Source organism: Nyctibius grandis, chromosome 14, assembly GCF_013368605.1.
Source record: "Nyctibius grandis isolate bNycGra1 chromosome 14, bNycGra1.pri, whole genome shotgun sequence".
Lineage (NCBI taxonomy): Eukaryota > Metazoa > Chordata > Aves > Nyctibiiformes > Nyctibiidae > Nyctibius > Nyctibius grandis.
Genome location: NC_090671.1, coordinates 10316644 through 10326902, shown reverse-complemented (window position 1 = coordinate 10326902; position 10259 = coordinate 10316644). Strand labels below are relative to the sequence as shown.

The 10259-nt window shown below is 42.3% G+C and overlaps 1 protein-coding gene across 2 annotated transcripts; it reads left to right on the top strand.

Annotated features, from left to right (window-relative positions):
• Nucleotides 1–1741: 1741 nt before the first annotated feature.
• RAN (RAN, member RAS oncogene family) lies at nt 1742–7590 on the top strand. 2 transcript variants are annotated; one of them, XM_068412549.1, is made up of 7 exons: nt 1742–2019; nt 2941–2983; nt 3881–3965; nt 4059–4184; nt 5234–5421; nt 5998–6168; nt 6277–7590. In XM_068412549.1, the coding sequence occupies exons 2-7, from the start codon at nt 2948–2950 to the stop codon at nt 6319–6321; spliced, it is 651 nt and encodes a 216-aa protein (XP_068268650.1). In that variant the 5' UTR covers nt 1742–2019; nt 2941–2947; the 3' UTR covers nt 6322–7590. The 2 variants fall into 2 exon arrangements, with proteins under 2 accessions (XP_068268650.1, XP_068268649.1); XM_068412548.1 differs by having other exon boundaries at nt 1744–1982.
• Nucleotides 7591–10259: the final 2669 nt, after the last annotated feature.

Here is a 10259-nt window from a genome sequence, read left to right as displayed (position 1 = left end):
AATGTAAAGATCTTTTAAAAGTAATTGTTCTGCTGATTACTTGGTGATGTTATGGACTCTAATCTTCTAGATAGTGATCTAACACTGCTGATGAGTGCTTGGAAGTGTTTTGTTGCCTTTGCTGAATGAGGTTATCTGGAGCAGATGTTTTGTGGATCCTCTGAACTGAACACTTACTTTTACATAATGTTAAAACAGATGACAAAAACTAGATTCCATGTAGTAATTTATCTTCATAACAACGAAATATTTGTCAGGAGCTCACATGCTATGATAGGGGACTTTGTAATTAGAAATCTATTTTAACTATTCCAAATTAAAGTATGAGATAGTATTACCGTATTGTTTGCAGGAAAAAAGTAGTTTACTGATAGATTTGTAACAATATTGAAAAGTTTCTAAAGCACACTGAGTGTTCTATACACAGTTACAGATTGCTCCACTAATTCGGCTTTATGGGCTCCTATTTATAAATGCATGCCTGTTTATAAAGAGAGGTGCAATTCACAAGGGTTTTATAAAGATAGCATTGTGCTGAGAAAAATTTAAGATGAGTTACATATTCTCAGAAATGTCCTTCCTGACACCTAGAGGCGAGCAGCAAAAATGCTCGAAAACCCACAAACCCAACTCATCCAAAAAAGGGAAAGCAAGATCAACAAGCCAGTGATTTTTCCAACAAAGAAAATCTTATGCAACATTTGTATTGGCGTTACACTATCAAATAAGCAAAAATTGCAACAGAGTGCAACAACTCTTGTAACACTTTCTGTGTACATTGCCTCTATGTCTGTAGAGAATGAACAAGAAATAAGCCATGTTTGTATATATCACCCACCATGAAATATTTTCTGTGTTAATTCAATCCAGAGATATTTTTAAAAAATCATTTATTCTAGATTATGGGGTGCACCAACCAACATTATGCAGACCATATAAAAGTTGTTTAAGTATACTGGAGTAAAAAAAATGAGAGATCTTAAAAATCAGTGTGAACCCATGAACTCGATATTTATAGACCTATGCAAAACACTTATGTTCTTTGAAAGTCAGTTTTTCAACAACTTCTACTGAAGTTTGGACTTGAGAGCTTAGAGAACTATTCTAAATCCAGGGCTTACAAAACAACTTTTATTTTCATTAATGCACTCTCTAGTGAATGTAGATCAGTTTGTGTGTAAGAACTGAAAATAATGAGGTACATTTAAGGAAAGTCCTTTTGAACACAGCAGTTTTTACCTGAAAGCTGTTGAATTAAATTCTCCTGTTGCTTTTAAAGACCACTTTATTAAACCGTGCTGGAGGCAGTTTAGTAGGTTTTCTGAGTAACTACATGCAGTTTTTAAACTTTGTCCGCAGAAAGGAGTATAATCAGCTGACTAAAACACTTTCTGATGCGATTTTAATGATTAAACCGTGAGGCTGCCGAGCGCCCCGAGCAGCTCCGCCTGGCACAGAGGCTCTGCCTCAACCCTCACCAGCACACCTCGGGCTTTACAGAAGGTGCTACTTAGAACCACGGGTCAGTCCCCTCGCTAACAGCCGGGGGCTACGCAGGGCTGGCGCCGGGCAATCCAGCGGGCTGGAAACTCGCCGCCGCCGGGCGCGGTGCGTGCGCGCCCTGCTGCCCGCGTCACAAAGGCACCGCTCCCCCCCCGCTCCTGGTTATCCAAAGGGCTAATGTTGCTAGGCCACTGTCACCCGCGGAGGGGCAGGACCGAGCTGCTCGCCCCGTTCCGGGCGGAGGGGCCCGGCGGGCGGAGCACAGGCCCCCTCAGCGCCGGCACCCACAGCCGCCGGCAGCGCCTCCGAAAAGCCGCGCGGCCGGCTCCCTCCCGCCCGGCCCATACCACGTGACGGCCGACCCCTCCCTCTGCCTGTGGCCGCGCGGCGTCGCTCTCCGGGTATTTGAACCGCGCTTCCGCCATCTTCCCAGCGCCCAGTGACTAGGGGGAGCGACGCGGCGAGAAGCCTCGGGAAAGGTAACGGGGTCGGGACGGCCTCTTCTTCTTTCTAGAGGTGGGTGGGAGGAAGTGTGGCCGCTTTAAAAAGTGTGAGTGGTGGAGATGGCGGTCACCGTTAGCTACCGCCTAGGAGCGGGGGTAGGAGACGGGTTGGGTTGCAGTAAGGCTAGGCCTGAGTGAGCGTTGTAGCTGTGGTACCTGACTTGTGTGGTGTCCTTCCTCCCCCGCCCCTCGGACCGGGAGAGGTAGACGGGTAGGAGCTGTGCGCTGCTCCATCCCCGATAAAAGGGCGGGCGGAACTCAGGGGGAGAAAGAGAGCGGGGCCCCCAACGGCCTGAGCCTGCGGGGGGGAGGGGAGGCGGCGCGCGCTGCTCAGTCATGGTGGCTCATGGCGGGGAGAGCGCGCTAGGCCCGCTGGTGGGGGCTGGGGGGAGGCTGGGGCCCGGCCAGGGGCAGGCCCCGCCCGGGAGCCCCAGAGGACTCGCTCTGGGCTCTCCCGAATAGAAGGGGGCTTCTCGTGAGGGATGGGATACTGATTCTGGGTGGGCTGGGGAGGACTTTCTGTGGAGCGCGGCGGAGGTCGGCCTTCGCTGAGGTGTCCTTCGGCGGCCGCGGCTCAGTCTCTCCCCTTTCCAGCCCGAAAGCCGGAGGGGTGCGGCGGCAGCCTACCGTTACGGGGGTGGGCGGGGAGGCGCCGCCGCCATTACCGCGCGCCCTGCCGCCGCATGTGGGGAGACGAGGAGGCGCTTCCTGCCCCATGAATGGGCCCGGGACCACGCGCGCCCTAATGCCGGAGATGGCGGGGGGGGTGCGGCGTGGGCCCAGCCTCCGCCCCGCCGCCGGCCGTGCTGACGGGCGCGCAGAGCACGCGCCTGGGGAGGCGGTTTGGGAACTGAAAAGGGCGCCCGGCCCCTTCCGGCTGGGCCTTGAGTCGGCTCGCCTGTTGTGAGCTCACACGCTTCCATTTCCCCTGCAGACCCAACATGGCCAGCCAAGTAGAGCCCCAAGTGCAGTTTAAGGTAAGGGAGTGGTTTGCGTGTTTTTTTCTTTTTTTCTTTTCCCTTCAGTAGGAAAGTAGCACGAGCGACTGTCGAGTGCCGGTGTGGCTGGTACGTTTGGTTTTGAAGTGCTGGTCTCTCCTTAATGGTGCAATTAGTTTATTGTAGTAGTGCATATAACTTGTACAGAAAGATTCTGTTGCGTTGTGTCAATCTGATGCTCTTTGTAATTTAGTGTAATAAAATTTAGTGATGCTTTGCCTATAGAATGTTTTTTAAATTTCAGAAGTGAAGTTCACAGCAAATAGTGTGTAGAGTGAATTAGAATAGTCTGGTTTCTGTTGTGTATTAATTGCTAAGGGAAGAAAACTTTAAATGTTTCAGAACTGTTTCTGGTGGTTTGTGTGGGGTTTTTTTTTTTTGTTGCTATGTTAACAGCCAGAAGTCCTTAAGACCACCTTATGAAAGACTGTTACTTGTGTTTCTTACAGTATTTGTCTAGAGTATTCCAGTTGGTAGTAATGCAGTTGTTTGGGGTGTATTTTTTTTTTTTTTTAAATTGTAAGATTATGGTGAGTTTCTCCAGTTTGGGTGCTTAAATGAATTCCTCTCCAAATACAGTCACATTCAGGTTGAAACCCCCAAATAATCTTAATTCAGTCACTTATAGTTTAGTAGAACCATATTCACAGTGTATTGTAGTTTTCAGCTACAGGAACTAGATAAGTCTGACTAGAGTTACAGCGTGATAGGGGGGTCCTAGTACAGTGAGTTGCTTCATGTGGAATTCAGTCTTTCATTTGCAGTATCTTGTAGGACTAAGGTCTTTGTAGTAATAATTAGTATTTATGTTAAAATGACTAATAAATGTCTCTAGAAGTGTATTGCTTTGACTTTTTTGCCTTTATCTGTCAACAGCTTGTTCTGGTTGGTGATGGTGGCACTGGTAAAACAACATTTGTAAAACGTCACTTGACTGGTGAATTTGAAAAGAAGTATGTAGGTATGTCTGAAGAAACGTTTGAGATTTAATATGTTACAATTAGAATTGCAATTCATGACTTGCTAAATGTACTGCTTTTTCTTATTACTGTAGCAACGCTGGGTGTTGAAGTTCATCCTCTGGTGTTCCATACTAACAGAGGCCCTATTAAATTTAACGTATGGGACACAGCTGGCCAAGAGAAATTTGGTGGCCTGCGAGATGGCTATTACATCCAAGGTAAGATGCTTGTATATTTGGGAATATTCTGTACCTCTTGCAGTTCAATCCTTCATTCTATTCGTGTTGGTCACTCTGAAAGCCGTCAGTGTGGCTTGCAGTCGTGAACTGGTTTCTGGGTCTTCAAACTCTTTATGTAGATACAATCATTTCCTTTGCTAGGCAACTTGTGCTTATGTAGGAATATTCTAAGATTGTGTTTCAGTATGCTATTGCAGGCTTTGCTCTTAATGAAGAGTAAGGGTGCACCTTAAATGACAAGATATTGCTGATGAAATTCAGTGATTACAAGGTGAAAGTATGTGCTTCAGTTATTATGAATTTATATCTGTATTAACGCATTGTGCTGAGGCAAGGGCTTGGAACACCCAAACTGTAAAATTTTACATGTGATGAAGCTGTACATCTCCATGCCAGAGTCTAGTTGTCTTTCTAAAGAAGTACAGATTAGAGTCCCTTTCTTCTGCTTGGGCAAGCTCTGTTCTGTGTACTTCAGTCACCTGCATAGCTTTAGAATTTTGCAAGGGATTATTGGAGTTTGACATTGTTGCCTTTCCTTTAGAAGTATCAGGATTGAGTCAAGCGCGTGTGTTCTTTGAAAAACGCTTCTGGACAAGAGCATCGTGAGGTGTGGACTACAAGCTCTCAACCTACCTGAAAGCCTCAATAGGATGTCCAAGATTAATTGAATAGGCGTTAACTAATTTCTGTCAAATATTTGTGTAAATCAAAGTTGACTTTTGTAATCCTTGTATATTCTCGTACCGTGCAGCACCATGTTACTCAGTGGGACAGTTGCATTGATAAAACTAGCTGGTGTTTAAGATTTGGCACTAAAGATGCGAGAGGGCATGGTTATGGGCTGAGTTCTGTGGCCTCATGCATTGAACTGGTTAACAGAACGTGGGCTCTCAGCTGTGAAGCCGAAAGGGAAAAGTTAATGCAGATGCTTAACCTTCATGTGGGATTTCTATGGGTACCTCCTCTCTCCGATCTTGTAAGCAAGTGCTTACTCTTCCTGATGTAACTTGACTGTTCTTTTCTTGCAGCTCAGTGTGCCATCATAATGTTTGATGTAACATCAAGAGTTACTTACAAGAATGTACCGAATTGGCACAGAGATCTGGTACGAGTATGTGAAAACATCCCTATAGTGTTGTGTGGCAACAAAGTGGATATTAAGGACAGAAAAGTCAAGGCAAAATCCATTGTCTTCCACAGGAAGAAGAATCTCCAGGTGTGTTGGCATGAGTTGGTAGGAATCGAATTTGTTGTATCTGTTGACTGCTGTTGGGTTCTATGCAGTAATTGAGTGTTCTGCCTTTGTCACTACGGGCTATAATATTTCAACTTTACATCCTATTGGCCGTTTGAACCTAACTTCAGGGAAGGGGGAAGTGGTAATGTTAAAGATGACCATTGTGGTCTTCAGCAGAAGCTATGATAAGTTCTTAAAGAGCTTGTGTGCATTTGGCTTTCACTGCTCAGAATCTCATCCGATGACAGAGAAGTGAGACTAAAGTAGATCAAGTCACAGGAAAGATAGATGCATGATTGCCTCCTGAAAGTTCCATCTTTGATCAGATTAGATACCTTCCTTTTCAGTTATCAGTTTCTGTCTGTTTGCTTGAAACTGTACGTTTCTAGACGCTTAAATTGTAACTGTTTCTGAGAGCATAAACAGAAGTCATGGTCAAAAAGAATACGAAGGTAAAAGTAGAGTTGATTATGTGCATGTTAATCTTGGTATGCCCTAAATATCAGTTAGAGATGTCTTTGTTTTTAATAATGTATAATATGTATTTTTTTGCAGTATTATGACATTTCAGCTAAGAGTAACTACAACTTTGAGAAGCCTTTCCTCTGGCTTGCTAGGAAGCTAATTGGTGATCCTAACTTGGAGTTTGTTGCCATGCCTGCTCTTGCACCACCTGAAGTTGTTATGGACCCAGCACTGGCAGCACAGTATGAGCAAGACTTACAGGTAAGTGAGAAAGGGCACGAAGGTCAAATGATTGCCTGATAACTAGTATTTGGACTCCTGGGGCAAGTAACTGAAGAACAGTTCTTAAGTGTAACTTCTTTGTTCCAGATTGCTCAAACCACTGCACTGCCAGATGAAGATGATGACCTGTAAGGGATGAAGCTGGAGCCCAGCGTCAGAAGTCTAGTTTTATAGGCAACTGTCCTGTGATGTCAGTGGTGCAGCGTGTTTGCCACTTTATTATCTAGCTGAGCAGAACATGTGCTTAATCTTTGGGATGCTGAAAGAGATGAATGGGCTTCGGAGTGAATGTGGCAGTTTAAAAATAAAAAAAAAAAGAAGCAGCAAAACAAAATGAAAAAAAAACACAAAACAAAAAACTTCATGTTTTGGAATTGTTTTTTGGACTGCAATTACTTCCCCTTTTGAGTTTCAAATATAAGACTGCTGCAGTCACATCAGAGTGTTAAGTGGTAAATCTTGTTTCTGTCATTCCTGTTCTTTTTTGTTTAGATAATAAAGTTGTATTTCAAGTATCTTTAAGTAAGTCAACTTTCATGCATTGTTAGGAAAACTCTTCAAAGTGTCTTCTGCTCTTCAATTGAGGCTAATACTTGGTTGTCTACTGCATCTTGCATTTCTCTGTTCTTTTCCCTCCTGCTTCTCATGTTATGCTCCTCTTGCTAAGTCAGAGCTAACAGTTAACCTTCCCTCGATTTCCTGAAGCATATAATTAAAGCACCTGAGGAAAGCTGAACTAACTGTCAGGTGAAACTAAAGCAGTGAACACTTGACTGGTAAGTGTGACTGGATCAACATTCCCATGCAAATGGGAATGTTTATGGTCTACAGGGTGTCTTGAGAGAAAAGTGTGTAGTTCAGCTTGTATATGCTACCATTAGATACGGTCTCTCAACTCTCTAACTTCATATGTTCTACAATATACCTTCACAGAGCTCTTTATTTTTAGTAGCCAGAAATAAATGGCATTTAGGTCTGTTGGGTGACTTAAAAGCTGTATCTTTGCATGGAACATCATTCAGTAGAGCTATAGCTGATTAAACAAACTCTCAAGCATCTTAAAATTCACTAACTAAAAACAGCTGTAGTTTGAGCTAAAAAGCTCTTGGCTACAAAACAGCTATTAACTAAAACCACATTTATTTAAATATCTAGACTTTTAACTGCACCAAGTTCTTAATTTGAAACTCTAGCTTTAATTAGAGCACAAATGGTGGAAAATGTCAACTCTTAACACTATCCTGTAGAGGTTAATTTTGGTCAATATTAGTACTGCTAGTAAACAAAACTAAGTTGAAGATGCCGTTTTTCAGTAGTGTTTGAGTACATGGAGCCTTGAACTTTTCAGTTTTGTATTTTTGGTTTCTTAATAAAGTGGAGCATTTCATTTATTCCTTTTAACTTGCATGTTTGTGTACATAACTCCTACTTGAATATTTAACTATTCAACTGTTCTGGTACATGATAGCAAAAAAAGTGGGCTATGATTGTTACTTCTGAAATACTGTTGTAAAGGAATCATTTTTAAGTTAGTGCAAGTTGGAGTTCTGTGGTTTTTGTTTGGTGTGTGTTTGTTTTTAGCTAGTCAATGAGAAGCTGAGTTGTGGTATTTAGGATCTGGAACTCCTTAATGAAAATAAGGAATATCATGCACTTAGTTTGTAAAAAAGACAAAACTCCCACCTAATATTCCATTGAATCTTCTTGCTCTCCCATCATCTTGCTTTAACCCCATAGTGTAAGATTCTTGCCTGTAGTGTTTACTAATTTACCTGTGCATATCTTGGTTAATACTCTAGCTTGACTATCTGCTGCTGCTTTACTAGGTGTAGTAGCTTTTTTTTTTGGCCTTCAAGCTGTCTTGCTTCTGAAGATGCACTGCTTAAAAAACACAAATTGATACAGAAAACTTCCAATAGTTCTGCAGTATTGGTATGCCTTAAGAAGAAAAAACAGCAGCACTGAAGTTGCATTTGTATTGTTTCACAGTGTGTGTATGGTGTCATCTTTACAACTTGCCTGCTGCACACAGGTACTAGCCTTAGTGTGAACTCCTACAAAACAGCTGAAAAGATTTATAAAAAGTGAAGTAGCTGTTTAAAGGCTAGTACAACTGCTGTGATCTTGGCTTTGTAATCTTCAGTGTTACTTCAAGTCAACAAAAAACTCGTCCTTGAATTAGGCAGTAATACCAGTCCTCCTGTAATCTCTTTAACTTGAAATGTTTTGGGAGTGGGATTAAGTCCACTTGTTGCAGCATTATACTTGCTTTATCACACTTAGGCCCTGTTAATTGATGATTATAAATAATGCAGGTAGCCTTAATATGCATGTGCAAATTCCTCAGTTGGAAGTTCCTAAACTATAACACTTCTCTAAGGAGGCTTTCACTAGTTGGGTTTAGGCAAAATAAAATTTTATCTATTTAGTCAAGTAATGAACAAAATAAAACTTGTGTTCTAAGAACCTCTGTACTAAATAGTCACATCAGTCTGTATTAGCTCTACCATTATCAGGACAATTGATGAGACTGAAATCCTTCCTTGCAATACCTACTTTGTTCTACTTGCTTGACTGCTGTATGATGTAGATCAGATTAATTATAGGAGTTCTTGTGTTCCCTACACACTGGTGAGTTTTCCCACTCTAAGGTCTCTGGTATCAGATGGGTATTTAGTACATTACAGACCATGCTCAGCTTTAACTTTCAAAGGCAGGACAACGTGCTAGGCCATTTACTGTTCCTAGTTCCTTGATAAAGCTGTAAGTTTTTAAGTGTCCAAGCCCAGAGGGTTGTATTAGTGGTTGAGCTAGTGCATGTGCTAAATAGATAAGGCAAAAGCAATAGTTAAAGAACCTGGCAGAGGAAATATTTTGCTACTTCTCACTGAAGCTTTATATTGAGGGAGTGGTAAAGGCCCCCTTCGGAAAGCTAGGGTTGCACTTGAATCTCTCAGGATTTTAACAGAGAATCTTTTTAGAAACATTGGGGAACACTTCTCTGCAACACCTGGGAATTTGCATTTCAAGAAGGCTGAAGTCTGCCCCTCTTGTACCTGCAACTTACAGTATGATAAATTTTATCTTTTTCCTTTAGAAATGGTTCTGTTGTGTTGCTAATACAGCCTTAGTCTAAGCTAGTGGAGACAAATTGTTTTTCTGCCTTCACCTTCCTAAAACAGAAATACAAGGTCTGATTGAAGCCAGTTGTTTTCCTGACCTGGACTGTAGTACTGGTCACTTTCTCTCACCTGAGTTTTGCCAACAGTTGATTGGGCCCACTTAAACCATGATTGGTAGCAACGTCTTACAAGTAACTGAAAAGCTAAATCTGCTGCTGCTTTGGTCAGTTTGTTTTTGTATGGGTGCATTAATTTATAGGCTGGTTTTGTTTGTGTGTGTTGATTTTTGCGCTGAGTTGAAAAGCTTCCCTTTAAGAATCTTTTTCCTAGCACAAGCTGCTACATGTCAAGGAGTTCTTCATTGCATGTGTCCTGTAATGCTTTTAATCATCTCTGGAAGCGGCCAAAATTGGGAAACATTTTCAGCTGGGGACTTGCGTTGGGAGAAGATCAGTAACTGTGCTGTTGTAGGCCAGTAGCTTTTTCAGACAGCACCCGGGTCATAACACTGGAAAGAACTGTAGTGATTCCGAGTCTTTATTGCTCTGTGGCTTGTTTGTACCCATCCTTCTGGTGCAAGCTATTGCCTTTCTGGCAAAGAGGACAAAAAAAGACTGATGCCTCTCTCTGATTTAGAGCTCACTCGCTGCCTGATAAATAATGTAAAGTTAAACTGGAAAGAATTTTATGCTTGAAGAGAAGGCTTACTATGATAACCTGTTTAACGGACTTAGTGAGACTTACTGATCAGCCAAATAGTCTTTTTATATATCTAATTATTGAATAATTGTTGGAATGTTGAAGTGTAAGGCATGTTATTTATACTAAGGCTCTAGCGCAGAGCCTAAATCATCTTAGGTTACAGATTTGAGTGTACAAGGCAAATACTTTTAGTTGAATCATGTGGTTAATTTTCTCTTCTAGTTCACAAAGTGAACAGGTTGTTCA